The 25,888-nt window shown below is 39.0% G+C and overlaps 5 protein-coding genes across 6 annotated transcripts; 3 read left to right on the top strand and 2 right to left on the bottom strand.

The window, feature by feature from the left end:
- Window positions 1-1,921: 1,921 nt before the first annotated feature.
- cep57l1 (centrosomal protein 57, like 1) lies at window positions 1,922-5,240 on the top strand. Its single transcript, XM_079572559.1, has 9 exons — window positions 1,922-2,050; window positions 2,190-2,296; window positions 2,631-2,741; window positions 2,821-2,898; window positions 3,550-3,627; window positions 3,697-3,771; window positions 4,041-4,294; window positions 4,477-4,615; window positions 4,771-5,240. Exons 2-9 carry the CDS (start codon window positions 2,252-2,254, stop codon window positions 4,933-4,935), a joined length of 945 nt encoding a protein of 314 aa, XP_079428685.1. The 5' UTR covers window positions 1,922-2,050; window positions 2,190-2,251; the 3' UTR covers window positions 4,936-5,240.
- A 5,083-nt stretch (window positions 5,241-10,323) lies between these two features.
- Window positions 10,324-16,670, bottom strand: cd164 (CD164 molecule, sialomucin). The gene is made up of 6 exons (XM_079571667.1): window positions 16,435-16,670; window positions 15,921-15,998; window positions 13,259-13,321; window positions 12,892-13,014; window positions 12,703-12,780; window positions 10,324-10,970 (listed from the first exon to the last, which is right to left on the bottom strand). Exons 1-6 carry the CDS (start codon window positions 16,502-16,504, stop codon window positions 10,801-10,803), a joined length of 582 nt encoding a protein of 193 aa, XP_079427793.1. The 5' UTR covers window positions 16,505-16,670; the 3' UTR covers window positions 10,324-10,800.
- Window positions 16,671-17,113: 443 nt separating this feature from the next.
- Window positions 17,114-25,422, bottom strand: ppil6 (peptidylprolyl isomerase (cyclophilin)-like 6). 2 transcript variants are annotated; one of them, XM_079572443.1, is made up of 8 exons: window positions 25,243-25,422; window positions 19,108-19,203; window positions 18,623-18,811; window positions 18,342-18,404; window positions 18,073-18,220; window positions 17,591-17,650; window positions 17,347-17,482; window positions 17,114-17,249 (listed from the first exon to the last, which is right to left on the bottom strand). In XM_079572443.1, the coding sequence occupies exons 1-8, from the start codon at window positions 25,291-25,293 to the stop codon at window positions 17,138-17,140; spliced, it is 855 nt and encodes a 284-aa protein (XP_079428569.1). In that variant the 5' UTR covers window positions 25,294-25,422; the 3' UTR covers window positions 17,114-17,137. The 2 variants fall into 2 exon arrangements, with proteins under 2 accessions (XP_079428569.1, XP_079428568.1); XM_079572442.1 differs by lacking the exon at window positions 25,243-25,422 and adding an exon at window positions 19,282-19,388.
- gen1 (GEN1 Holliday junction 5' flap endonuclease) lies at window positions 19,590-23,618 on the top strand (the record flags this gene model as incomplete). Its single annotated transcript, XM_079572473.1, has 14 exons — window positions 19,590-19,897; window positions 19,998-20,199; window positions 20,402-20,578; window positions 20,655-20,765; window positions 20,846-20,919; window positions 20,992-21,077; window positions 21,302-21,452; window positions 21,539-21,575; window positions 21,655-21,735; window positions 21,812-21,942; window positions 22,025-22,086; window positions 22,627-22,776; window positions 23,100-23,465; window positions 23,554-23,618. The coding sequence occupies exons 1-14, from the start codon at window positions 19,737-19,739 to the stop codon at window positions 23,616-23,618; spliced, it is 1,854 nt and encodes a 617-aa protein (XP_079428599.1). The 5' UTR covers window positions 19,590-19,736.
- On the top strand, window positions 25,292-25,711 carry msgn1 (mesogenin 1; the record flags this gene model as incomplete). The annotated part of the gene is made up of 1 exon (XM_079572558.1): window positions 25,292-25,711. The coding sequence occupies one exon, from the start codon at window positions 25,292-25,294 to the stop codon at window positions 25,709-25,711; it is 420 nt and encodes a 139-aa protein (XP_079428684.1).
- Between the last annotated feature and the right edge of the window lie 177 nt (window positions 25,712-25,888).

The following is a 25,888-nucleotide window of genomic DNA, read 5'->3' as shown; positions in this document are numbered from 1 at the left end:
CCTACATCAATACATATCAAACCGATCTTATATTATTAAGAAGTTTGAACATAAATCTAGGACGAAGAAGGAATAAGTTCAAATCTGCAGCTGCTTGGGTCCATTCAATCTCTTCTTGCATGCCCCTCGCGTGTCAAGTCTTTTCAAGCTCCCCGTTAACAAAGAAAACACAGGCAAAACGCAGCCGGATGATAAACAACTACGGTCCCTTCCCCAAATCTTTAATTCTAAGCCTTGAACAAAACATGTCACTTATGTAATACTCACTTTAATGACATTCTTTGGAGCAGGTCTTCTGCAACGGGACTCCTCTCCACAGCACTGGCCAGACACAGGGAAGAAACGAGGGAGGCAACAACTTCAGGGCAAACATTTGATTGGCACGACCGTTAAACCAATCGGAAGGAAGTACACACGTTCGAGGGCGGGGCTACGGAGATTCTGCTTCATGATTGGGCGAGGGGGCGTGGCCATTCCAGTGGGGATATTTTCATGGGAGTTGTATTTCTGAAAGTAGATCACGGGGAATCACGGAGCGTTTGTAAATGCCTACAGGACTGCACTACCCATCATGCTGTTCGGCCAGGCGAGCCCCCCCACTTCTTGTTTATCAGAAATAAAAGGATGAAAAACACATGAAAAAAAAAAAAAAACACACACGCAGAGAAAGCTGAAATGGTACATATACCAAAGGATTAGCGAGATGTGTTTTAAAATGAGTTTATGTTTTTTATGCATTGAGTGCTATCGACATTTTACTGATAATACTGTACATGTTTATTATAAGAGGACAATATTTAGACAGGAGTACACTGGTGAAGCATTTTGGCTTTTTTATTCACAACAATGCGCAAATTGGGTGTCTGGTTTAATCTAATTTCAAAATGTATAAATAATTATTGCATCCATCTATTTGTACAGCTTTAGACAATGCATGTGAGAACTGTTGTAGTTTGCCATAACCAGCCTTACAGTCCAATAAAAGTTAATAGTTTAAATAAAATAGATTTTTTTCAGTGCATGATGTCCCCCTCACCTCCGTTGTCTGGCTCGTGCGCAGGCGGAACCACTGTGAGGCGCCAAAGAGGAGGGAAATTTAAAATGCTCGGACCGCTAACAACAAGCCGCTTTTAGGAAGTAGCACCAACAAGAACTGACAAAACAAATCTAACTTAGAATACGACTCGCTACATATGTGCTTATAAAATAACCCTGCTTCAGAAATACACCTGCTTCTCATGAGTAGCATCATGGAGGCGTGCAACGAACAAGTAAGTGAAGGAACAAGCATAAATGATGTGGCTAGCTGGTTAGCTTAGCGTTTAATGTTGTTTATTTTGCCATTGCGGCTATCCACGCTTTGTTCATTTAGAATCCTCATGCTGATTTACTTTTGTGTCAACTTTTCTGTTGGTTTCTTTTATGATATGATAAACCACTATCTTTGTTAGCAATCAACGTTTACCAAAAGCTAAAGAGTTTACTCGCGCTCTCTCTGTAACTAATATAAACAACTGCATAGCAACAAAATGTGCAGCTAGTTCTGACATGTAACAAGTCAATACTCCTTAAACAACTTGATTTACAGGACATACTAAGTGGTGTACATTTTTTGTCTTTGCTTGCAGGGTTTGGATTCACCATCAAGAAACAGCTATATTGGAAGTTATTACCAGCCACCTGACGTAATGATTCCCCTGCCAAGAAGGCTGGACTTCCCATTTCACTGTGTTGTAGATTCAGAGCAACCCACAACCAGTCACCGTGTAACCCAGCCGAAATCAAACATTGATAGTAAAGGTATGTCACTGTGCACAGGCCGTGTATCATTGTATTTTTCTTGACGGTTCAGGTATTAGTCATTTACTGTATATTCCACATTCAGCTGTAATAGATGCATTGAAAACGCTTCAAGGAAAGATTAATCGTGTGGAGGCCGAGACGAGCAGGCATACCGAAAAGAGTCGACAACTGTCCCGAGAATCTCAAACGAACTTACAGACCACTGCTTTGACCGTTCCTACAACTCGCCATCAACAACCAAAAAAAGGTTAGTCCGCTCATGTCAAATTTTATTGTTACTCTTTCCACCTCTGAAGTAAATATACCTTAGTGTCTGTGGAAACTTGCATAGACATCACAGTGTAATACAATTTCTCCATAACATTCTCTGTATTTATTTTCTACAGAACATGATGCCATCATAACATGCAAAATTCTTCAAAAGCATCTTGAAAAGTCAAAAAGGTTCATGGAACGGGCTGAAAAGGAGCAAAGTACATTACAGGAGAATCAGGTAATGAAATATAGATGTACACAAGTAACATGGTTTAATGTTTATGAAAACGATTATAAACAGATTATTATTATTATATGGATTGAAAAAAACATAGTTCATGGGAGCATGCATTAATGTTAAAATCAAGTTTCAATGGATTTCACAGCCTCTATCGCACTTTAAATCATTTTAAATGTATCATACCTTCAGCATTTTCTCTCCATCCATGTTCGACACCTCAAAACGCTGGTGTTATTTGCGTCTCCTTGTAAAATATGTGATTCCATGATAATATTGCTGATGTAATGTTACATGTGTCAGCAACTATGATTACTATTACTTTGGTTTTCAGACATTACTACAGAAAGAGCAGTTTAACACGAGTATTCAGCTACAAAATACAAAGCTGGAGAAACTAGAGTCTAACTATCACAGCTTAAGGAGGACTCAAACTCTTTCAGAGGTAAGACTTTTTCATCTTTCACTAAAAATCACTCCATAATTAAATACATTATATCAAAAGGTTCTGTTCACATTTGCAGATGAAGCTGACCATGTTGGAGGAAAAACTCCAGAAAGAAGAACATGAGCGCAAACTGGTGCAGGAGAAAGCAGATGAGGTCTGTATCATTATGCTGATTACAGAGCAGTAAAAGTACATTTTATTTACATTTGCTGAACATTTTGAACCATATGATTGACATTATGCTGAATCTTATCTTATTGTAAGTTTAGTTAAACAATAAATCTATACTGCTGTACTTTTAAAAATCAAAGCTTAGCAAAGACTAGGACCAAAACTAGCTAAAATATTTGGTTTTGCTTTAAAGTTTAAAGCCTCAGTGGCAGTATTTTGATGTTTAATGGGAAAAGAAAACCCATAAAATGGAATTATATAAGTGATGAGTTGTTATAGAAGTATTAGGCTTCATCTCAGCAAGAATGAATAGTTTTGTTATTTTATAAGGAAGATTTCTCTAGATCCCCCATATGTCCTCCATCAATACAGTTTCAAAGATTTTACTAATTAATTTATTTGTAATCATACTATGTACAAAAAGATGTATACTTAGTTATTTGTTGATAAAAATACTTTTGTGGCTCTTTGAGACTTTGTTTTGGTTTGAAAAGGGCCAAAGTGGCTCTTTTGATGTTGAAGGTTAAAGACCCCTGACATAATTGACTTTGTGAAAATACATTTGCCGCATTTTGCCCGTATTAAAAACTAAACAAACATAAATACTGTTTTTATATCTTTCAAAATGCTGAAGCTTCAGAGAGAGTTTGACAACACTCTTCGAATAAGCACAGAAGAGATAAAAGTCCAGAAAAAAACAAAGATCACAAAGGTATGACTTTAGTCTAACTTTTCATCTGTTATGTTGCTGATATTGATTTTGTATGCATTTTATATTTAGAAATCCTTGAGACAGAGTGAGCAGAATTCACCGAGTGGTTCTTTCAGTCAAAAAATGCCTTTTGTCGCCGGAACGGTACGTGGGTTTTGAGTATTCTATATCTGAAGGGGGGGAAAAACGTTCTCATTTGGATAAGCTGCTCTCATTGGTTGAATTCATTTCAAGCTTGTTGTCTTCATGCATGTGGGTAATTAATTATGGATGCACCTGCCAGTAGAGAAAAGGAAAGAAAAGACAATAGAAGGCAATAATGGCATTAATACAAGCACAAATCACACACAGTTTACATGAGGGGGGAGAGTGTCCGATTACATAAACCTTTCATTGGTGTTTACATTTTTCAGTCGACAAGCCCGAGTCATTCGGTCCACGCTAACGTCCAGAGTATCCTACACATGATGAAGCACCATCAGCCGCAGCTACACGAGCGAGTGTCTATGCTGCACAAATCTGTGAGTGGAGCCAGAAAGAGTTTGCGCAAAGATTTCTCCGCGTCCAACGCCGTTCAACAGAGACGCAACAGCGAATCCGAGCCATCCCTGGGGTATCTCTCCGACCTGCTGCTAGCACTTCAGGACGAACTGGGGCAGATGAGCTTGTGAGTACAAGATCTCTCTGGGGTGTTTTAACATGACATTTTCTAGGAATTGTGTATCTTTAAAGTGTTGAATTGTATTTTTCCTTAAATCCTTAAATAATGTCTGCCGTCTTAATTATGCAAACTAATGTGCATGTGTTGCTCAATGTATAAAGTAAACTGGTTCTTTTTTAATTTCCCAGTGAGCAGCAGGAGTTAATGCACCACATTGATGGTACCCTTGATCATAAGAAGAGGCAGGACCTGAAAAATGAATTGGAACAACTGGTCTCAAAAATGGAGGAGAAAGGAGCTCAGATCACCAAGCTCCGCAAACACCAAGTGAAAAATGTAAAACAGCTAGATTTTCTTATTGTCTTCTTCTTATTATTATTATTTCTTCCCATGATTTTTTTTTCCATGTAACAATGTAAATGTATCTACTCTACTCTATTTTTGATTGGTAATTGGTAGGTATATTTTGTGTTGTTTTACAGATTGATAAAATGTCTAAAGACAAACATCAGGACCCTCCAGCTCCTTCCCCTGTCAAGCCCAAGAAAAAAGCCCCAAAACGGCCTCAGGGCAACCTCCAGCTCCTCAGAGAGACCCAGCAGTTTCGCAACAGCCTCCAACAGTCGGACCTCTTCTGGGAAACTTGAGAGGAGAAGCCTGACCCCCACTGTGCTCTTAGGCTGTTCCCAACTCAAGAACAAACACTTTTGTACACATTAAATGAAGACTTCTATTTTTTTTGTTTTTCATAGTCAACTTAATCATCGATGCTTGATGTATATAATTATGAAGTATGATTTTCTCTGTCAATATTTTTCTAATATTTAATAAAGCTACTTGTCTCTGCTAATGTGGGGAGAAAGGGCTACAATCGAAAGCTTTGATAAGATCATTCTCAACTACTGAAATCTGTAGAGTTAAAGAGGAAAACTGTAGAGAGGTCGTTTTAAGCAACAAATGCTTAGGAATTGGAGCGTGTCAGCTTTATATAGTATACACAGTCTATGGTCAGCTGTCATTTATTATACGAGTCATACAAGAACTACGCACTAGAGGGCAGTGTTTAACATCATCTATGTCAAGTTTTAAAATGGACAAATCTCATGATACTCAATGCTCATCCATGTTTTGAAGACCAGGGTCAGTTTTTGTGAAATTTTGTTTAGCTGGTGTTGGGGAAACTTTAGCTTAATTATCAACTCACACAAAGTCTCTGTTGCAAAGTGCAATTGGCGACACCAGACACACCACTAATCTGTAGGATTCACCTTTAGCCTAGATAAACATGACATGACCACACCATTAATGTATTGCACGTTTTGAAGTCACAATGAGCTACATCCCTGAACATTTCAATACATAATGTTCAATGTGACATCTTTTGTTGCTTATTAGTGCTCTCCATTCATTTCTCCCAGTAATGCGCTTCACACATTACAGGCTTCTGTAAACAACAACTTCAGAAATCCCAGTTAGAATAAAATCCATGTGTTCTATGAAAAATACAGGTTGACTCCAAAGTTTCATAGATCCATAGACACAACTAAGGAACCCCAAGGTACAATGTAATTGGCGCTTGTGCTCATTTATGGTATGGCTTAACAGTATTTATTTTGTTATTATTGTTATTTGATGCAATATACTCTTTATAGTTTAAACATTTATTTCTGAATCATATCTTAGGACCCCTTCTTTGGGATCCTGTGACATAAAAAAAAAAAGTATAACCAGTGATCAATGATGGAGGCTACTGGTGAAATGGGTAGTCTAACCTCCCACATACACTGTGATATGACATTATTAACAACAATATCAAATAAAGCAGCTTAAAAATGATATAGACTTATTTGCATTCAGCCTGTTTGTTGAGGTTTAGCATCACATGAGAGTAAGCAGCTGATTTTTATTGTCTCATCCAACATTTCTCAGTTCATTATAGCGCAGACATTGCTTGGTTCTGGTATTTTCTGCATGACATGGACCTCACCACTTGGTTAAATAGACTCAGAGCAGTGTATTGCATTGTTTCTCTGGGCTCCTTTATTAGATTACACAGCAGGAGTGGACACTGCAATCAGGTTAGCAAGGCTCTCCTGATTTTTTTTCTTTTCCATTCACTGGCCTACAACTTATGAAGTCATTGCTGAAGAACTGAAATAGAGTTATGGCAGGAAAATTAAGGGCATAAATATATCAAAAACGGACTCAAATGGGGGATTTGAGGTCTCAGCCCGAGAAGTTTAGTAAACCCTCTGTGCAAAATCACTTCTCACAATTGTACCTTAGAATAACTTTGCATATTGAATTGCTCTCTTGTGTCAAGTAAAAAAAAAAAAAGGTCTACTTCTGTTTACATGTGATGTCCTGAGGATTAGTTTTAGTATTTTTTCTATCACAGGTCCTTTCTGCTGGAGACTGGGGCCACATCAGGAATAGGACGCAGTTTCTCTTTACTCAGCAAAAAGCAGCTGTACACGCCTCAGCCAAGAATGTCAAGATTTTGGTAAACCATTATGCTCACGACTGTCCTTTTTAAAAGCCTTTTTGCTACATTAGCATTGACCATAAAAAAAAAAAAACAGGAACTTTGAATGTGACCAATGAATGAGGACGGTTTCAGATGTTGCTTCCACAGTATGATTAAAATCTAACCAAAGATTAGCTCTTTCATTTCCTGTGGTTAATCAGAAACCGTTCTACACATTACATCCTAAATATATTAACTATGTTCTTGTGGAGAATGTGTCTAACCTCTCATATGTGCTTGAAAATCAAAGCTCACCATGGACCTAAACAGGACTTCATTAAGAATAAGGCCTACTTTAAATCAACAAAATAAGAGTCCCCTTTCTCCTTGCTGACCATAAACATTAACTGTGGCTAGAAACAGGGCTTGAATTTGATACCTTACTTCTCTGAGCAAGCACTCGACAAACGTTACGATGGCAACGAGGCACTTGTGATTTGTCATGTAAATTACAAAGGCTCCAAGGAAAGTAGGCACCGGACACAAGGATTACACGTTTTCGTTTTACAATATTCCAACTTTAATGATTTAACATTGTCAAACTAAGCAACAGTAAAACAAACCAAGGGCAATTATTTTGAAGATTCAGAGAGAAATGTCACAAATAAAGCACAACTTGGGAGGGATTGTGGGATCTGTAGTCCATGGCTGTCGAGTGGGATTTTGGCCTAGTAATCGTACCAGGGGAAAACTCAAATAAATGCATCTTTTTAACACGACCTGCCAACAATAGGTTCTCAAACGAAATGCACTTTTGTATTAAATATAAAGTGTTGGAAGGACATTGTGGGGCAACTATAACATAGGAAGGAATTTTGACATAAAAAGTACAATATAACAACCGAATGTTAAAAGTGCATCACAATAAATCAAAATATTGGGGGGAAAGTGAACCAAAAAGTCGACTGAATGAAGGCAAAAATGAATCAATAGAGTGAAATAAAGTCAGGTCCAGTAATATTTCAAATTCTCTCATTAGAAACATGAATTTGAAGTCAAAATCTGTAACAGAGTCATTAAGATGCTGATGACTTTCCCCTAATATTCAGATTTATTGAGTTGCACTTTTGCACAACAAAAACTATAATGCACTATATGATCTTAATGATGAGTTTGTTGCCCATGAAGAGACAACACAAAAAAACAGTTTGGTTTGAAAGTGCCGAGTCGTAAAATACATGTGGCGCATCGTTTTACATTCTCTATTTGAACTGAATAAGGCACTTCTCCATAGGGGACTGAGTATCTTGTGGCTGCAGTGGATTCAACACAATGGCTTCGCCTATTGGTCTCTATGACGCTGCAGATGTTTTGTGGCACCACTCAACATGTGATGCTGTGAATTTGAGGAATGCGATTGGAATACTCGAAAGCAAGAAAGCTAACAATTCACCGCCTAAAGCAGTGGCTCCCAACCTTTTCAGTGTACCAGTGTACCCGTTACCTTTTGTTTTCTGCTGATTATCAACAAAGTGGTCTATCAAATACTTCTATGGCAATAATTCCATTTTCTTGTTTCCAATTCTGTGCCAAAGAAGTGTTACTATTACCCTTATAATACTTCAAATTAAATATCTAAAGAATAATATTTAACTCAAGCATGTTACTGCAAAAAAAAACAAAAAAACATTGAACTTCTATTATTACCTTCTATTGAAATTTAGTTGTACCTACAAATATTCTGAGTACCCCCAGCCCAATGCTCATATACCCTCTGGTTGAAAACCACTGATCTAGAAAACCTTCTTTATTTTCATAAATCTATGAGAAAGGATGTTTGCAGAAAAGGCAAATGTTTATCCTGCACTCTCGCATCTTTGGGCTATAGCCTAATGCCCCTAAGTGAGTGTATAATATCGGGTAAAAGGCTTTAATGAGAGCGAGCAGCAAAGAAGACGGCAACATAAATTGTCAGAGGCAAAAAACATTACCGGTAGTTGTAACTTTTGGCATACAAGGCAAAAAGTACTTGTTATCATTACAAATATTCAAGGCTATCTTACAGGCAGCGGTAAGTTTGAGAACAAGAATTACAAAGCTGGTCAGTGCAACACTAAATTTCCATGCCATAACTGATGACTTTGGTTTGATGCACAATGTTTCAAGGCATTATTTCGGCTATAGCTCACAACACAAGTGGTCTAGTACGCATGTCTAAATCCCTATTAGAGCATATGCAAAGGGAGGGGGGGGATTACAACTCCAAACATCCAGCATGCAACAACTAAAAAGGCAATAAACCAAATGGCATTCTTGACGAGCAATTATTAGCGAAAGATATATCTCTTCATTCCTCGATCTGAAAACAACATAAAAACAGAACATGGCTATCTACAGGAGGTCCATTGAAATCACAGTTAGCAGCAAGCTACTTCAAGAACGAGACGCGAGCTTAAGCTTGGCCACTTAATTGTTTTGCACTACGAAATCACATGTGCATTAGACACGCCACTCCTCTCATGTCATGTCTGAAAATTCTACATACTTATTGTCTTTGAGGTACAATCTTCAGATGGTGCCGCAGCACGCAACGCCAAACATCCCGCCGGCTTACAATTTACGCTAAAAAGGCAACACGATTTACAACTAGAACAGCATAAATTGTTAGATGAGAGGACATTTGCGCTGCTACAACGAGAATCTACCCTTTTGTGTGTGGGTCACTCACTGGTAAGAAGACAAGGGCTGCACGATACATCTCCAAATTATCATTATCGCAATAGTAGGTGACGCAATATCCGTATCGCGAGAGGCCGTAAATATAGCTCAAAATCACTGAGCACTTCTATCTTGAGATTTTACAGGAGATCTCAAAAATGCACGACCGTAAATAACAATTACCTGACATGAGCTTCAATAAAATCCATTTCAGTCCAGCAGGTTCACCTACACTAGCATAGTTCAACAGAGGACGTATACCCATATTAACACTATTTCCTTTCCTCTCCGTTTAACCCTAGGCTGGACGATAAAGGCACTTCACTGCTGTCTCGCTCCACAAGGTGCATACGCTTTTCTCTGTCACACATTTCTACACTATTTCACTGTGAGATATTCTGCAACCTTTCATTATTTGACCCACAACAACTAGAACAAAACAAAACGTTTCGATGGGTCATGAACTGAAGATGGCATTTATTGCACTGAGCTGGTCTATGGGCAGGTCTTGTTTGACATTTACAACAACTAGCCTTCGGCGAACGGACAAACCCAAGCTGCTAAATGTCGGCCATTGCAGTGAACCCTAAACCCCAATGTAAAATGATTAGGTGTTGCTTTTAAGTTGAGAAGAAATCTTAAAACTCAGGTGGAGGGCAGGGACGACATGTCTCAAAAAAAAATCTCAGAAACTTCACATTTAGGAATATCTTGGGGATTAGCTTCAGAAAACATTTACTTTTTGAATAATGTCACCACATCTTGGCGCTTAAAAAATAAGATCACCATCCATTGCTTTAAGATGTTTTTTACCAGTAATTACAGAGATTATTGCCAGCTAAAAGGAAAACATTTTCATTGAATTCTGCCCTGTTCTCCACCTCAATAATGAACAATATGAAGCCTAATATTATATAGGTCAGAAGCAACACAGAATCATTGCTCAAGTCTAGCTTTGAACTCAAACAGCGTTTCCAAATTGAAGAGTAAATGTAGCAAAATACACGACATTGAAGCTACATCTCTCTAAAGCAAGGCCCTTGAACTTCTGACTATTGAAAAAGTAAATTTGACAAAAACGGTTGATGCTGTGATGAATACATAGAATAACTAATGCCATGATTGGTGTTGATGTAGCAACAGGAAACCATTCGGTAAGCTTCAAGTTACTCCACTGTGCTTGCAAATAAATATCATACATGCAACAGCAGAGCAAAAATTGCATGTGCAAAGGTGAGTAACACTTGCTTGAAAAGACTGTTTGAGTCCATTGTGTCGTCTTCTGGGGTGGTTCTCGATTGGGAGGAAAGTGCAAAGAATAGAGACCTCAAAGAGTGTGGTAGTTGCGGTCTTTTGATTTGCAGAACTTGTAGAGAAAGAAGATGACTGCCTGAAGACCGAGGACCAGGACTATCCCACCGATGAAGCTCGCAGCATCGAAGGTGTTGTGGTGAGGCTCAGTGGTCGGGGTGAGAGGTGTAGTTGCATTGGTGGGAGCTGAGACACATTTTAAAAAAATGGTTGACTTTTCAGTATATTTGTCAAAATACGCATTACAACTGTGGTTCAAAAAACACTGAAGTCATGCACATGCTTCAGGTGGTACACAAGTTTTGGGTTGATTTTTTTAGGAGACAATTTAATTTGTTTTTTTTACTTACTTTTAGCCCTATAGGACTATAATAGCTTTAGTTTATACCTATTTTAGGTCAAGTTGAGCCCTTGTTGAGACTTTCAGCCCCTGTTTTGGCCTGGCTCAGTTCTATTATAATCTGGGTTTAGATCTGGTGGTACGCATATAGCCAAGTTTTTCTTGGGTGGCACTTACAGTGAACCTTTGTATCAGAACATTTTAAAAGTATGGTTTAAAAAAGGCTATGTTCGCTTGAAATAAACAAAGAATCTATGGGGGAAGCACAACTGCAGCAGGTTTGGGGAAACCATTTCTGTTTCACAATTGTTACTTTCATTTAGGGATGCACCGATACCGATACCAGTATCGGGTATCGGGCCGATACCACATGCTTGTACTCATACTCGTACTCATTCATGAGGTCCCGATACCAGAAACCGATACCATTTGACGTGTGGCCAGCGCACCTACGAGGCGCACCTCTCAGCTGAGGAGAGAAAATAGCAACAAACTGGAGAATTCTTTAGTGCAAATACAATAATCCACATAGAGCTGCCTTTATTACAGACTGCGCTCTCTAAATCAGAGTCTGTGCTGGATTTAACCAGAGCTAAATGTTGTTCGTGCTGCAGCGTGGAGTCTGCAGTGTTTACAGCATACAGGCTAACGATGCTAACTCGCGGCTAGCGCACTTTTGGCCATTCTGACGCCGTTTTATGCCCAGGGGTTTATTCTTCTGAAAAACTAACCCAGCGACCAAAAAGTCCTCAGAAAATCCAAATTAAAGACATACAGCATGTCCATATTGAGCGAAAATGAGCTGCAGCAGAACAATGAAAACGCTGTAGCTTCTCGCTAAGTTGCTACAAAACACACGAGAAAATCTACACGGAGCTGAAGTAAAGACGAAAAGAGACCATTTAAGTAACATCTCAATACTATTGTTAAATAAAAATATACAAATGAATAAAGCACAGGCATTGAGGAGCTTTTGGACATGGGCTTTTCTGTCTATGATGGACAGTGCAATAAAAATTAAAAATTATATTGAATGAAAATAAAAAATAAATAAAAAAATGGCATCAGCACAATTCTAATATAACGGCTCTTAAATGTGTGGCCTACTTTACTTAAGGAAATGTAAATGAGTAAATTTACTAATTACAAACCAATCTGCTGTGAAAAAAGAAATAATGTTGAAGAAAATGCCTTGTACTCGTATCGGTATTCGGTATCGGCGAGTACTTAAATCCAAGTACTCGTACTCGTATCGGTTTTAGAAAAAGTGGTATCGGTGCATCCCTACTTTCATTTATTCAGCCATATGGTACATTTATTAAAGTGATGTTTTACAATTTTTATAGATTGCGAATAATTGACTGCATGAACCTGCAATTTGACTTAATGTACAGTAAGTACCATCATTTCATTACAATCAGGAGGGGAAGGAGTTGGATTGCTCTCTTTCTCTCCTCATTTTGCCATCTTATAGACTATCACTTTAAATTAGCAAATTGGACATGATGACATCCATACTCAACACAGTTAAAATGATCCTTTCTTCTCCTAAATACACATGTATTTGCCATTACGCACCTGTAGGAGTTGTTATAGTGGTGTTGGTGGAATTAGTTGGGCCGACAGAAGGGGGAGCAGGAGTGCCAGTTGAATTATCTGTAGAAACAAACAGACATGTAAACTCTTGGACCCCATTGCACAAAGCATATACCTTGAATAGGGCGTCACATGTTCTAGCCGGGATCTGCGGACATTTGGGGCCGTTACCTGTTGTGCCATTAGTCGAGGTGGTGACGGTGGTGACTGGTTTAGTGGTGGCGGGAAGAGCAGTGGAAGCCTTGTGGGTAGTTGGTTTGACAGAAGTGGAGGAAGAAGTCGTTTCTGCAGCAGCTAGACAGGTAACCAACACCAAGCAAGGGAGGACAAAAGCAACGAGACCACCACATTGACGTTAGCAGAAACACCCCCATGTTATTGCTTTGACGTAAGCGGGAACAGAGCCCACTTTTCAATGTTAGAAGACAGCTGCGCATAAGTAGCCAACTAAATAAGTGTAGCTGGATCCACAGTTTTATCAAATGTATGCAATGTGTTACCATTTGAAATAAATAAATAGCATTACTGTGTGACTTACCTGAGCAAGTGACGTTAACACAATTTCCATCTTCAACTACAGTCCTATTGAAACAGCCAGGTGCTGATTGAAAGAAAAGGATAACATTTAGCCACATTAGAACTGTCCAATACAAATACAGAGGAAAATAGGGAAAGAGGGCAAATACTGAAGAGACCAAATCCAGACATGTTTTATTTTCTTTGCTACACCACGCAGGCGGTTGTGATACATGGTCATGTGGTATTAGATGTCACAACCGTTAAGACTTGTGCAATTCACTGTGGTGTCATATTCTGTATCCTAGTTTTTACTTGGTAACTGTACAGTTCAGAAAACGGATAGAGACTATCATTTATACTCCTGTCCTACATAGAGGCCATTTTAATTATACAAGTAGATTATTGATCAACTATGTCCGGGAGGAACTTTGCCCGATCGCCTACAGTAAGCTTTGTCTGGCCTGAATACTTAGTACTACTGAGTGAATGAATTATCCATTATCCTTTTATTACCGGAATCATTTTATAGATGTTTTTTTTTTTATATCAAGAGTCAGTATTTCTATAAGAGTAGAGAGGTCTGTGTCACTATGAGTCCTTCTTTAACCAACCAACGACAATCAGAACCTTGTGGCCACTGGCCAGGCGGTTTTTCACACCAAGTTCCTGTTGTTCATATCCTGTGACTGAACGCCTCAACAAAAAAATAGATAACATAGATATCATAGTTTCTCATTCAATTTCATATGAAATTAATGTTTTATCCCAATAATTTTGACAACAAGCAAATGAATGACAACAAAGAAGCTACTATGAAGATGGCCGAACAAAGCTATAATCCTTAAAATGTGAATACTAAAATCACTGAATGAATTTCGAGAGCCACCTTTTCTATTCTTTCACTTAATGACGAACAAGTGGAGAATTATTACCCAAAATGAAACATCATAAAGGTGTGCCAGGTGCTACACAGCCCCACAACACAGTGTTGTGCAATAATATAGAACACTGAGGCACAATGACTGCTGCCAGATGGCACATGTATCACACAAAATGACACAAACCTCAGCGGTACGACAGCAAACCTCGTTAAGAGCATCATATTTTCCCTTTACACAGGACCCAGCCTAACGACTCACCTACCTATGCTTTTCATTTTCCAACATAGATTTAGACCTGACCTCAAATTCATAACACAAAACTGGCAAAAATCACAAATGGCAAGACCATAAGACCAATACCAAATGCCCTCCATGATAGGTTAATCAGTTGTTGTTTTTTCACTTGAGCAATTGAAGAAACTTTGTTGCAACATTCAATATGACTGGACAAAGCTATTTCTCCTTCGTCAATCAGGCAGGAGGGATTTTCACTTCCCTGTGGTGGGAGCCATGTTATCTCACATGCTGCTGTGAAACTTGCAGCTGGCTTCAAGTCCTCTCTAATGGTCATACTGTATCATCTCCACAAGGTGCGCCAGTAGCACATTCTCTTGTGACTAAGCCATCTACAAAACCTGACTGTACCAAATGTATCAGAAATGACTTCAAACTTGACCTGCTGCACTTGAGTGAGTAAAGAAAAAAAGATCTACTTTGTATTGACGGAGCAAAGGAGCACCAGAAGTCCATCTATTCTATATTGTGATTATCAAGTTACCAACATGGCGAAATGGCTCATATAACCATTACTAGCCTGCCTCATTTTGTGCTGACAGAACTATTATACTCTCTCAGGTTTGTCAGGTGCTACAAGCCAAGCCAACAACAAGAGAGTTCTCTTACTGTTAGCAGCTCATCTGTCCTGTCCAACCACACGATAGTATTCACTGTATCCTGTCCTGTTTTTACAATTGGAGACCAACCCAAGGGAGGGTGCGGAGCAAACAAATATCATGACCAGAAAATCAAAGCCTCCTGCTACGTTGTCAAACAGGTCGTCTCCCAGGGAAAGAAGAGTATCACTGTCACATTATTTATCCATGCAATCAGATCCCAGATTCCTCCTTTTGTGTTTAAGATAAGCTGAAAAATAAACAACAATTTTGTACAGCCCAATGTATGTGTTTTTGAGTGAAGCTCTTGTTATTATTCAGACCCTTTCCTTTCACTTGCTCTTAGCTTCCTTCCAAAGACAGCAAAGGCTTCCTGTCATACATCCTTCCTTGTGTCATCTTCACAACCCCAGCAATGGACAAAATGTGCTAAAGGTTGTTAACTCATTACTTAATAAATACCCTATCATCAAATGACTACTAAACAAATACAATAAACATCAAGTAATAAAAAATACCTGATTTCTCAACAACGGATAAAACATTGATAAAACATTGAGTGTGCTTGTAGATATAGTTGTAAATCCTGGCAAACATCCTCATTCCGAATCCAAGTCCAAATCCCCGTTAAACCAGCCAGTCCAAACCACAGCCCTTAAAGAGTTCCCAGACCTTTGCAGCTCATGTTTGGCTTCAGGAAAATTAGGGTGATGACATGCTCACTGCCTGCTGTTCATTCTCGCCATACCCACTAATAAAACCTCTTATCAATGTAGCTATCTGTGTCTGGACAACACACAAAACTAACTGTGTTCCACTGATTTTGCTGGTGATACCTGGTCAGAAATTAAGAAAACCTGTGCATTAAGTTTAGTGTGGCTTCCTGAGTCTAAATACTTGTACTTACTTGAACTTGTTGAGCAATTGGCCCAAAGACAGTCATTGACTCCACACGTCAAACAATCCAGGTGAGCTGAACAATCATCTGAAAGACAAATTAATACGTTATATAATGTGTATGTAAAACTAGTACTTATTCTACACAATCACACAAATAGAAAAAAAAAACAGTCTGTTTAATTTGTTACATTGCTAAAACATTGCTCAGGATTGGGTAAAAATCAATTTCCCTAACGTGATATTAAAAAGATAAAGGTCTTTGATTACTGCTAACTGGCTAAAGACTAATGGCTGGGCATACAATGGTCAACAAGGAAATAACAACAATGTTATAACTTTGCCAAAGGTACAAAGGACAAAGAGCAGTGTGGCATAGTCAGGAGACACACATTAAATCAGCCACGCCAGCAGTGTAGCAGGACAGAGGCCCTGGAGCAGTTTTAGAGGCAGTAATGGTGAATAAACACGGGGACATTACAGGAGCTAGGCGCTAGCTCAGCGAGGAGAGGTCGCAAACTTACCTGAGTCCTCCGCGGCAGATGCGCCAACCAGCAGCAAAACTACTGCGCAAAACAGCGTCCTACAGTCCATGTCTACGGCCAACTTATTGCGGTCTTCAAGTCGAAGATAAAATGTGTCCCAGAGAAAACGTTACGACTGAGAAATAGAAATGTAAGAGATTCCTTTGCGCCTGTCGTTATGAGGGCTGCTGCTGATTGCGCTCAAGGATCCCACTTCCTACTTGACAGGTCATGTGGCACTTTTCACTGGGAGGGAGAAACGCGACGTAGGCAGCCACGAGTACGTCAGAGTCGAGGGAGAGGTTTTATAATCGTCGAGAAAATGGATTAGGTTTATGATCACAAACTCAAACAAAATAATAAAAGAAAAAACTCTACGTAACAAGGAACACAACACAAATGACGTAAAACAATTAAAGTATTACAACACAGCTGTTTTCTTTAATTCTAAACACTTATTTTATGACATCATAGCATGTTAAAACAAGCAATGAATAATACTGTCAAAATATGAACAAAAAATGTGTTGTTGTTTTCACAAAACATTCTATTCTATGTCTATGAATACAGATTATAATATTTTTTTACAATGGCACATAGGTATTCAGATTTTTTGGATCTTCAGTGTAGAACTTGAATGAAATCCCTATCCCACAGCACACTAATGTTGCACAGCTAATAAATTCAACTTTCAAATGCTATATTAAATATTTAATATGCCACAGTTGATAACTTTACAATCATGCTTGGGTCTTTCATTAGATGTTGGGGCGTCCTCAATGGTTTTTAGTACATTCACACCTTCAATCAGTTGACTGTATAATAAAATAAACAAATAAAATGTTTAGAAAAGACTTTTCAGTTTTTGTGTGTGTGTGTGTGTTTTAAGTGTGCATGCAAAGCTATACAAACCCAAATGCCACATAGGTTCCATCCATCCATGGTGTTGGCTGCAGAGTGATATAAAACTGGGATCCATTACTATGAGGCCCTTTATTGGCCATTCCTAAAATGCCCCGCTTTGAGTGAGCTACAGCAAAACTCTCATCTAATGAATGAAAAGAAATATGGACAATGCGGGTGACTTTTGAGTCTGGCAGTCAAGCAATGTAGCCTATTTCTATTATTATTTATTAAGCACATTATATTGTTTTACCCTCAAATACTTGGCCATAGATTGATTCTCCTCCATCACCTCTCTGTGTTGGGGATATATCTGTGAATAAAAATTAAAAAAAAACTGAGGCAATACAAATCACAGACCAGGAGATTTGCTGTGATGACTCACAAAGGGAAAGACCAAAATCAAAGATTGTAGAGCAGGGGTCTCCAACCTTTTTTACCTGCTGAGCTACTTTGACACAACAAAAACTTCGGAGAGCTTCCTTGTGCTTCGAAAACACTTGAGTAAAATGCGACTTTGGGGGAGTTCACCCAGGAGAATTAGTAGCCAAGATGATATTTCAAAGAAAATCACTTTGAGTTTTCATCTTATACTTACGTAACTATATTGACCCAAATGTTTGCAAATTGTGTTTAGGATGTTCAGAACAAAAAGGGAAATACAGTCATCAAGCGTATGTTTTACGTATGTTTTAGTTTTTTCTCATATATTCAAAACACCACAAGAAACTTTACCTCCACCTTGAACCCAGCCGTTTGGCACCACACGGTGAAACACAGAGCCTTTGTAGCAAAGAGGGAAACCACTAGCTGACATACCCAGCTCTCCAGTGCACAGTGCTTTAAAGTTCCTTGACGTCTTTGGACACACATCTGTGAAAAGCTAGAAAGCACACGACCAATTCAATTAAAATTATTTAAAGTCAAGTTTCCTGTAGTGTAAACACATAAAAACAGATTGACATGATCATCAACATAACATAAATGATCTATGGTTGAATTACCTCAAACAATAATCTGCCGATCGTTTCTCTGGCTATATTAATGTCCATGAAAACAAAGTGATGCTGCAATATAGGGAGAAATTATTACGTTGTGATTAAAGTTTTCCATATGCATGTAACTGTTTTGTACACATTTATCATTCCTTCATTTATACTATATCAATTGAAACTTAGCTATTTCAATAATGCAGCCTCACACAAATGTATCTTGAACGGAATAGTAAGTTAATACTATCAATACATAATACACTGCTACTTTGACAAACTTAACGCTGACATACCCCTGTTTTCTGTAGGTATCTGTGGTAGTACTCTTGAGCAAGAGCCTCATAGGTGGCTGGTGGCTGAGTGATAGTGAAATTCCACTTATCCTTTGCCCACTTGGAGAGATCAGTCGTGTTTCCCAGAAGCTGTCCATTCAGAAAGCACATTAAACTGCTGGAGTACTGCCACACTTCACCTCTGAGCTCCTGCAAACATTGAAAGATGGAAAGCCTATGTGATGCTAATGAAATGAACACATTAGGTTAACAAACATTTAGTAATCAACTATTAACTGTAAACTATGTTAACAGCTATCAACAGTTCAGAGAATAGTTGAAACCAAAACTCAAAGTAAATTATCCTTCATAACTTCAACTACTAAGCCGTGGTCTTACATTTACATCTTATAATATGCAAAAAAAGTAAATGTTGTCTGAACGAATCTTTAGCCAACGTTACATGGATTGCAAAGAGTGGCCTAACTTTAGTTTACACTACTCACCCTTTTTTTTGTCCACAAATATGTTTCCCATTCATTTTCCAGTAATGGTTTTATTTGGGGTTCGTGGAATGCCTCTTGAAATTGTTCCTTAAGACCCTGTTAGTTGAAAGCTAGTTAGTTATATGGATTAAGTACATCAAAGCAGTTCTGGTAGCACAATAAAAAAATAAAAACCTCTGCTAAGCTCTTGGAGACGTGAAATTCAGCCTCTTTCAACAAGCCAACTATTTCGATCTGGACCTTTGAGCTTTCTATTGTGTCCATTATTTCTAAGTAAAAACAGAAGCCTTCCTTACTTTATCAACAAATCCGTCATCTCCATGGCAACAGTTAGACCGACGCAGGGTGATGACGAAAGTGTTCTGAGACGGCTGGTGGCTCAGGAAAAGCGGTCAAAAAGTAGATTTAATTTGATACTTTTTGACCATTTGTTGCTCTAATAACAGTGTAATATGCTCATACCTCATATTAAGGAAGTAGTTATAGCAAAACCTTCGGACGGCATTGCTATTACAGAGGAAATGGCTCAACGAATGGGAACGAGGCGAGTTTACGGCGCCATCTTTTAAAAAAATCGAGTTGCTGTTGTTTTGAGGTGCAGATAATTTAGTAGCATTAATTTGGAGATAATGGGTGTCCATGAGTTGTGGTCTATTCTTGAGCCCGTCAGAAAGTCAGTGCCTCTCTACAGCTTGAGTGGAAAGACGCTGGCAGTTGATCTTAGTCTTTGGGTGTGCGAGGCTCAGCATGTCCAAGCTATGATGGGTAGGGTCACAAAACCCCATCTGAGGTAACTATTGTGTATTTAGTATAATTGAATGTGTATGGTTATCAGCTATTTATTGTGACGATATTTGTTATCATAATCATACATTGTTCATTGTGTTCAGGAACCTGTTCTTTCGAGTGTCATCTCTTACTCTTATGGGGGTAAAACTTGTTTTTGTAATGGAAGGAGAGGCCCCTAAACTCAAAGCAGAAACCATGAGCAAACGGAATCAAGGCAGATTTGGAGCGAGTCAGAAAGCTGCAGCTGCTCCGAAGAGCACAACAAACACCAACAGAGGGCGCTTCAAAGCTGTATTAAGAGAGGTACAGCGATCAAATTAGCTCTATTGACAGTTTTGTGTTTTTGCAGCTATTTATTGTTCTTTTCTCATCTTTTTTTAATTCATACGCTTTTGCCTTCACAATTATACCACAAAACACTGCTTTAGTTTTAAGCCATACCAAGTTGCTATTAAGTAAAAATCATAGTAATGACACCTTCTGTTCTCTGCTGCTTTCTACATAGTGTGCCGAGATGTTGGACTACATGGGTGTCCCATGGGTGACAGCAGCTGGTGAGGCAGAAGCAATGTGTGCCCATCTGGACTCACAGGGCCTGGTTGATGGCTGCATCACAAATGATGGAGATGCTTTCCTGTATGGAGCTAGGACTGTTTATAGGAACTTCAACATGAACACTAAAGTGAATAACCACATCTGTCATTTCTTTTCTAGTTTAATTATACATTTAATCTGATTCATTAAATTGTTTCCTCTAGGACCCTCAGGTTGACTGTTACCAGACCTGTGATGTGCAAAGGGAGCTACATCTCTCCCGAGAAAATATGGTTGGGCTGGCAATTTTTCTCGGATGTGACTATATTCCAAAGGTTAATCAAGTTTCTCTGTAAAAACTATGACTTTGCTTACATATTATACTTACTATCTTCATATCTTAATGTTGATTTAGGGGATACAAGGAGTTGGTAAAGAGCAAGCTCTGAGATTGATCCATACTCTGGAGGGGCAAACAATTTTACAGAAGTAATAATATTAAGTCTTGTAATTTAAATTTCCCAGCATTGCATTTTGATATATATTTTTTTACCACTTCAGAATTTGTCAGTGGAAAGAGGATAAGACTTTTTTTCCAGAACCAACTGCGAAGAAAGTTGCTCACTGCAATGTGTGTCGACATCCTGGTGAGTTCTGTTTAACTCTGGTCATTTAACTCTAACCTTTCCCAGAGAGGCTTGCTGCCAAGCAAGTGTTGAGCAAGTGGTACAGAGTGTTTCACACAAGATTGATTAAAGGCCATTAATCCTGTGATGTCAAAACATACACATATGTGCGAGTATGAGAACGTGTGATATGTTGGTTTTCACTGTTTTTGAATTGATCTACTTGATTTTGATTGGATCTGTAGGTTCTGCAAAAGCCCATGAGAAAAGTGGATGCCTGCTCTGTGATAGTAAAAGATTTTGTGAACCTCAAGACTTTGACTACCAGTGTCCGTGTGACTGGCATTGCAGGGAACAGAGTCGCCAAGCTTTGTCTTTAGAGACAAACATCAAAAAGTATATAATATTACCCAACTAACTGTATCACAAATGTAAGTTATTACTCCCTGTGTAACTATGAATGTTTTATTGTATTTTTGTAGAAAAACCCTTGCAAATCCCCTCTTTCCCTTCACTGAGGTAACATAGTTGAATAAAATAACATCTGTATATATCTATAATTTATTTACTTGTAACAGTTTGTGATTTTGCTTTTTAGATTGTTCATGAGTTTTTAATATCAAAGGATAAGCCAATATCACATTTTAAAAGGAGACAACCTAATATGCTGCTGATACAGGTATGTTTCGACCTTTCGGCGGATGTCCTCTTATGTGTTTATTAATTGTATTTTAAGAATGTTCTTTATCATGTAGAAATTTGCATATGATAAGATGGAATGGCCAAAACACTACACGAGTGAAAAGATTCTTGTCTTAATGACCTACACAAATTTGATAAATAAAAAATATGGAAAAGATGTCTTCATGCAAGTCAAGCCACTTCGGTGAGTCAATGTTTGCTTCTTCATGGAAAAGAGATAATACTTTCACAATGTAGAATTGATGATTAATAATTTTCTTTTGCAGAATATTAAAGCCTCGGGTGAGAAATGGAGTGTCCTGCTTTGAAGTTCTTTGGACAACACCAGGTTAGTTAATAACAATAAGATTTTTATTTTTTTGCTGGAAAAAATATTGCTTTGAGTGACTGAGCTGCTGCATTTAGTAGAAGTCGGGGTGCAGGGAGCTCGCGCCCGGCCTGTGTGTTAGTGACTGTCTGTGAGCTGGGGTTCAGAGGTGACAGATCACTCACAACAGTCACAAGGTGCTAAAGCTGCTTCCTCTTCTGGCTGGGAAATCTGTCAAATCACAGTGCATCTCACTAACGAGCTAGACTGAAAGAGCGACTGAAGCTTCCATTACCCTAATTCAGACTAGGGCTTTCTTAACAAATAATTATACACACAGTAATAGAGCCAGTGCAGATATTGCTCCCACACAGTTCATGCTAGAATTTCTTTTTTCAATCGTTGAACTTTAAATTACGATTTGGTTAAACATGTGACCCTTCTAAACATTTGGCAATGCTAATTTCTGGCAGTTGTTTGAGTTTTTTTTTTTTTTTCTTATTTCATATATTATAATGACAATGAGAATATACTCATATTGTGTAATTTTGTATGTTACAGAACATTATGCATTTCCTGAGGACTCGGCTCCTGAGAATCAAGATGAAGTCAGGACAGTAGAGGAAGAATCTCTTTTTCGACTGGCGTATCCTGAAGTGGTGGAGAGCTTCCAGAGAGAGAAAGCTACGGCCGAGGAGAACAAGACTAAGAGTGAATTTAACCATTTGTTTGTTTTTTTCATGAACAAATCAAACTCAGGCTCATAAGTCTTCTAATAGTTGTTCAGATCAAAGGCACATAAAGTTAGTGGTGTTGTTCCACAACTGTGTCTTACAACAGCTCTGACACCTGAAATGTGCTGTTTGGCACCATAGGCTTTGATGCAGCACAGAGGTGTCTGTCTCACAGGTTTGGTTATCACTTTGTGCATGTTGTGTGTTGGTGCCTGTGGTCCTCACTGCTGTAGATCTGCCCCCAAAAAACAATGTTTTTACCATTTCTGCCAAAGTAACACACGTCTTTCTCCTTTTCAGAGAAGAAGCCTAAAGGTAAAAAGGAGAAGACAGTTGATGGATCACATGGTATTTCTGATCTCCTCGCTCAAATGACTCTTCAGAGTTCATCCTCAAATGCTGAACCATCGCCCAAGTTGCCTCTTTCTATTTCTACTCCAGTTGAGCCAGAAATGACTATGACTGCCTCTGTTGTAAACCATGAAAGGCAAGAAAAAGCTGTCTCTTTAGGTTTAGGTAATCGTTCAGATTCTTTGCCATCACCTCCAAAGTCAGGGGAAGCGGCTTCTTTGTCTGTCTCTGCAGTTATAAGTGCTCTACATCTGAGCAATATTGACTGGGAATCAGCCTCTTTCACATCATCTCCATTATCTCCAGTGAATACGAGTATCACTGTGCAACCAAAGTCCGTGCAAATCCCACTCAATGAAAGAAAAGACAATGGTGACCGTTCACAGGAAACTAAAATTCTCAGATCAACTGACTCCACACCACTTAATGAGCAGTATTTTGAAGAGCAGCCTTTACGGGATCGAGTAATGATGAGGAACAAAAACAGCCAAATCAATAGAAATGACAATGTTTCTAAACCCGGACGTAAAAAGCCATTCTCTTCTAAACATAGCTCTTCTCAAAACACAACTTCAGATGATGATCAAAAACCTCATAAAAAAACAGAACAGGCAAAACATGCACATGAAAGGGCAAAAAATGTGCCCCATTTGTCGAAAACAAATGTGGCAAATCCTGAATTGCATGTTTCAAAACAGCCAGCGCAGGCCTCAGCTTTGGACCCAGTTGTCATTCAGTCTAGCAACTCATGCAATGCTCCCCCAAAGCCACCACAAAAGTTTAAATTTGTCAAAACTACTCTTGCATCATCACTTGTGCCACAAAGAACCTATTCTGACCCTGGACAAAGTGACAAAGTCAAAAACAGAATGGGTAAAATAAAGACTGTATGCATGAGTGCTGGATTGTCCAGTGGTGACAGTGACGGTGAGAACCAGATTGCACCGCAAAGACAGTCAAAAAACAAGATCAAGACCAAGCACAGTGACATTACTTTAAAACGAGTTCCCAAAGCAGTTGAGCTAAAAATCCCTGAAAACACCTCAAAATCCAGAAGCCATTGTTTAGAAGTTGACAAACCCAGCCTTCTTCCACAGAGCAAATGCAGATATGTTTCCTCTGCCATTACAGATGATGTGTTCATTCAGTGTCCAGCTTCACCTGCAATAGACCTGGAGAGTGATGATTCAGTCATTTGTTGTGACAGCCCTTTACCATTAGCGGAGAGGCTGAAACTAAAATTTCAGAAATAAGAAGTGTTTGTTGTTCTTTCTAAAAATATAATTTGACTAATAATACAAGTTTTTAAACAAGATTGCATTATAATTTATAGGTAATCTAATAAACTACTTTGTGCTAGAAGCAGCTGCGGAACACACAGAGGACATTGTTTTACAACGCTCAGGGGTGTTCCCCTTGATCATGAGTGAGGGCTTGCACACCTTTTCAGACATGAAAAGGTCTGGCAGGAGCTTGGTGACAGCTGCATCCTCTGTGGACATTACCAATCCAGCCATCAGGTCTGAACTGGTCAAAACAGGACCTGCTCTCTACAAATGTGAAATAGATTGGATATTGCACCAGTACCTGACAACTTTCACAAACTATTACTGAAGATACAATTTGCTTTGGAGTCATTAATTTGCTCAGGGAATGACAATTATTAAGAAAGTATAGATTTGTTTTCTGCTTTCCACCCCATTAGTAAAATGACCTTACACACGCAACAGCAGGAGCCTATGGTCAATACAAAAACCCAATACACACTGTGCTAACAACAGGTAAAACCGTGAAGGGCCAGAACCACTAGTCCTTCATTACCAAATCACGTCAAACTGACAATTGTCGTCAACAGGCTTTAAAGAGTGATTTCCCACAAATTATTTTTCTTTCTCTTGCATTATCCGCCTATTTAACCTTATTCACACCACTGTGATAACGAACGGCGTCCTTCTGGAAGGTCGCGATTTGGCACTTAGAGCTTTTCTTTGAACTTTTTCCGCCTCAGCTGTGAACTAATAAACCTCCGGAGACCGCTTCTATATAAAAAGACGAGCTCCGGATTTACTCGCACGTCACTCTGGTCACTCACCTGGATATCGCTGTCACTGGCCTCTTCACCGGCCACCGGACTCTTCAACATGAACGTGGAGGTTCTAACAACTCAACTAATAGGCGAGTGGGAAGTGGATCCCCACAATTTCGGTGAAGAACAAGCCAGCTCTCCAGGCTCCTCAATGGACTCTCTGTGCTGCTCATCCCCGGAGATGTTCTGCCCCAGCGGGTCCCACGAGAATGAGTTTTCTTTTGGTTACTCTGGACGAAGAACCGCTCGCACAGGGCAGAGGCAGAGCAAGTCAAAGATGTCCACCAAGAGGCGCATGAAGGCCAGCGAGAGAGAGAAGTTGCGCATGAGGAGCCTGGCGGAGGCCCTGCACCAGCTTCGGGACTACCTGCCTCCAGATTACACCAAGAGAGGACAACCTCTCACCAAGATACAGACCCTGAAATACACCATTGAATACATAAACAAACTCTCGGACATTCTCAGCCATGCGTAAAATCACCTTTTACGCGCGTTCTGACTTTGCGCCCTCTCCCATCATGCTGTAAATATTGTAAAACGGGCACTTGGCAATTTGTCTTTGTATATTGGATACATTTTGATGTGTTAATTTGGATCCATCTAGATTTATAGATTGAAACAACATAAAATACTCTCAGTCATTGGCTTATAA

The sequence above is a fragment of the Gobius niger genome, assembly GCF_951799975.1.
Source record: "Gobius niger genome assembly, chromosome: 15".
In the NCBI taxonomy this organism is placed as follows: Eukaryota; Metazoa; Chordata; class Actinopteri; order Gobiiformes; family Gobiidae; genus Gobius; species Gobius niger.
Note: the sequence above shows the minus strand (reverse complement) of the source record. Positions and strands in the feature narration are given on the sequence as shown.

Bases quoted from the DNA above. Each gene is read 5' to 3' on its own strand.
- cd164 (XM_079571667.1), bottom strand. From the start codon at position 16,504: ATGGACTGTAGGACGCTGTTTTGCGCAGTAGTTTTGCTGCTGGTTGGC. The intron at 13,015-13,258 runs GTAAGTCACACA...TTACCTGTCTAG, and splicing joins TGTTAACGTCACTTGCTCAG to CTGCTGCAGAAACGACTTCT. The intron at 10,971-12,702 runs GTGCGTAATGGC...AATGTGTCTCAG, and splicing joins CACTATAACAACTCCTACAG to CTCCCACCAATGCAACTACA.
- ppil6 (XM_079572442.1), bottom strand. From the start codon at position 19,371: ATGGACACAATAGAAAGCTCAAAGGTCCAGATCGAAATAGTTGGCTTG. The intron at 19,204-19,281 runs GTTTTTATTTTT...TTCAACTAACAG, and splicing joins TCTCCAAGAGCTTAGCAGAG to GGTCTTAAGGAACAATTTCA. The intron at 18,405-18,622 runs GTATGTCAGCGT...CCTATATTGCAG, and splicing joins GATACCTACAGAAAACAGGG to CATCACTTTGTTTTCATGGA.
- cep57l1 (XM_079572559.1), top strand. From the start codon at position 2,252: ATGGAACGGGCTGAAAAGGAGCAAAGTACATTACAGGAGAATCAG. The intron at 2,899-3,549 runs GTCTGTATCATT...AAAATGCTGAAG, and splicing joins TGCAGGAGAAAGCAGATGAG to CTTCAGAGAGAGTTTGACAA. The intron at 4,616-4,770 runs GTGAAAAATGTA...GTTGTTTTACAG, and splicing joins CCAAGCTCCGCAAACACCAA to ATTGATAAAATGTCTAAAGA.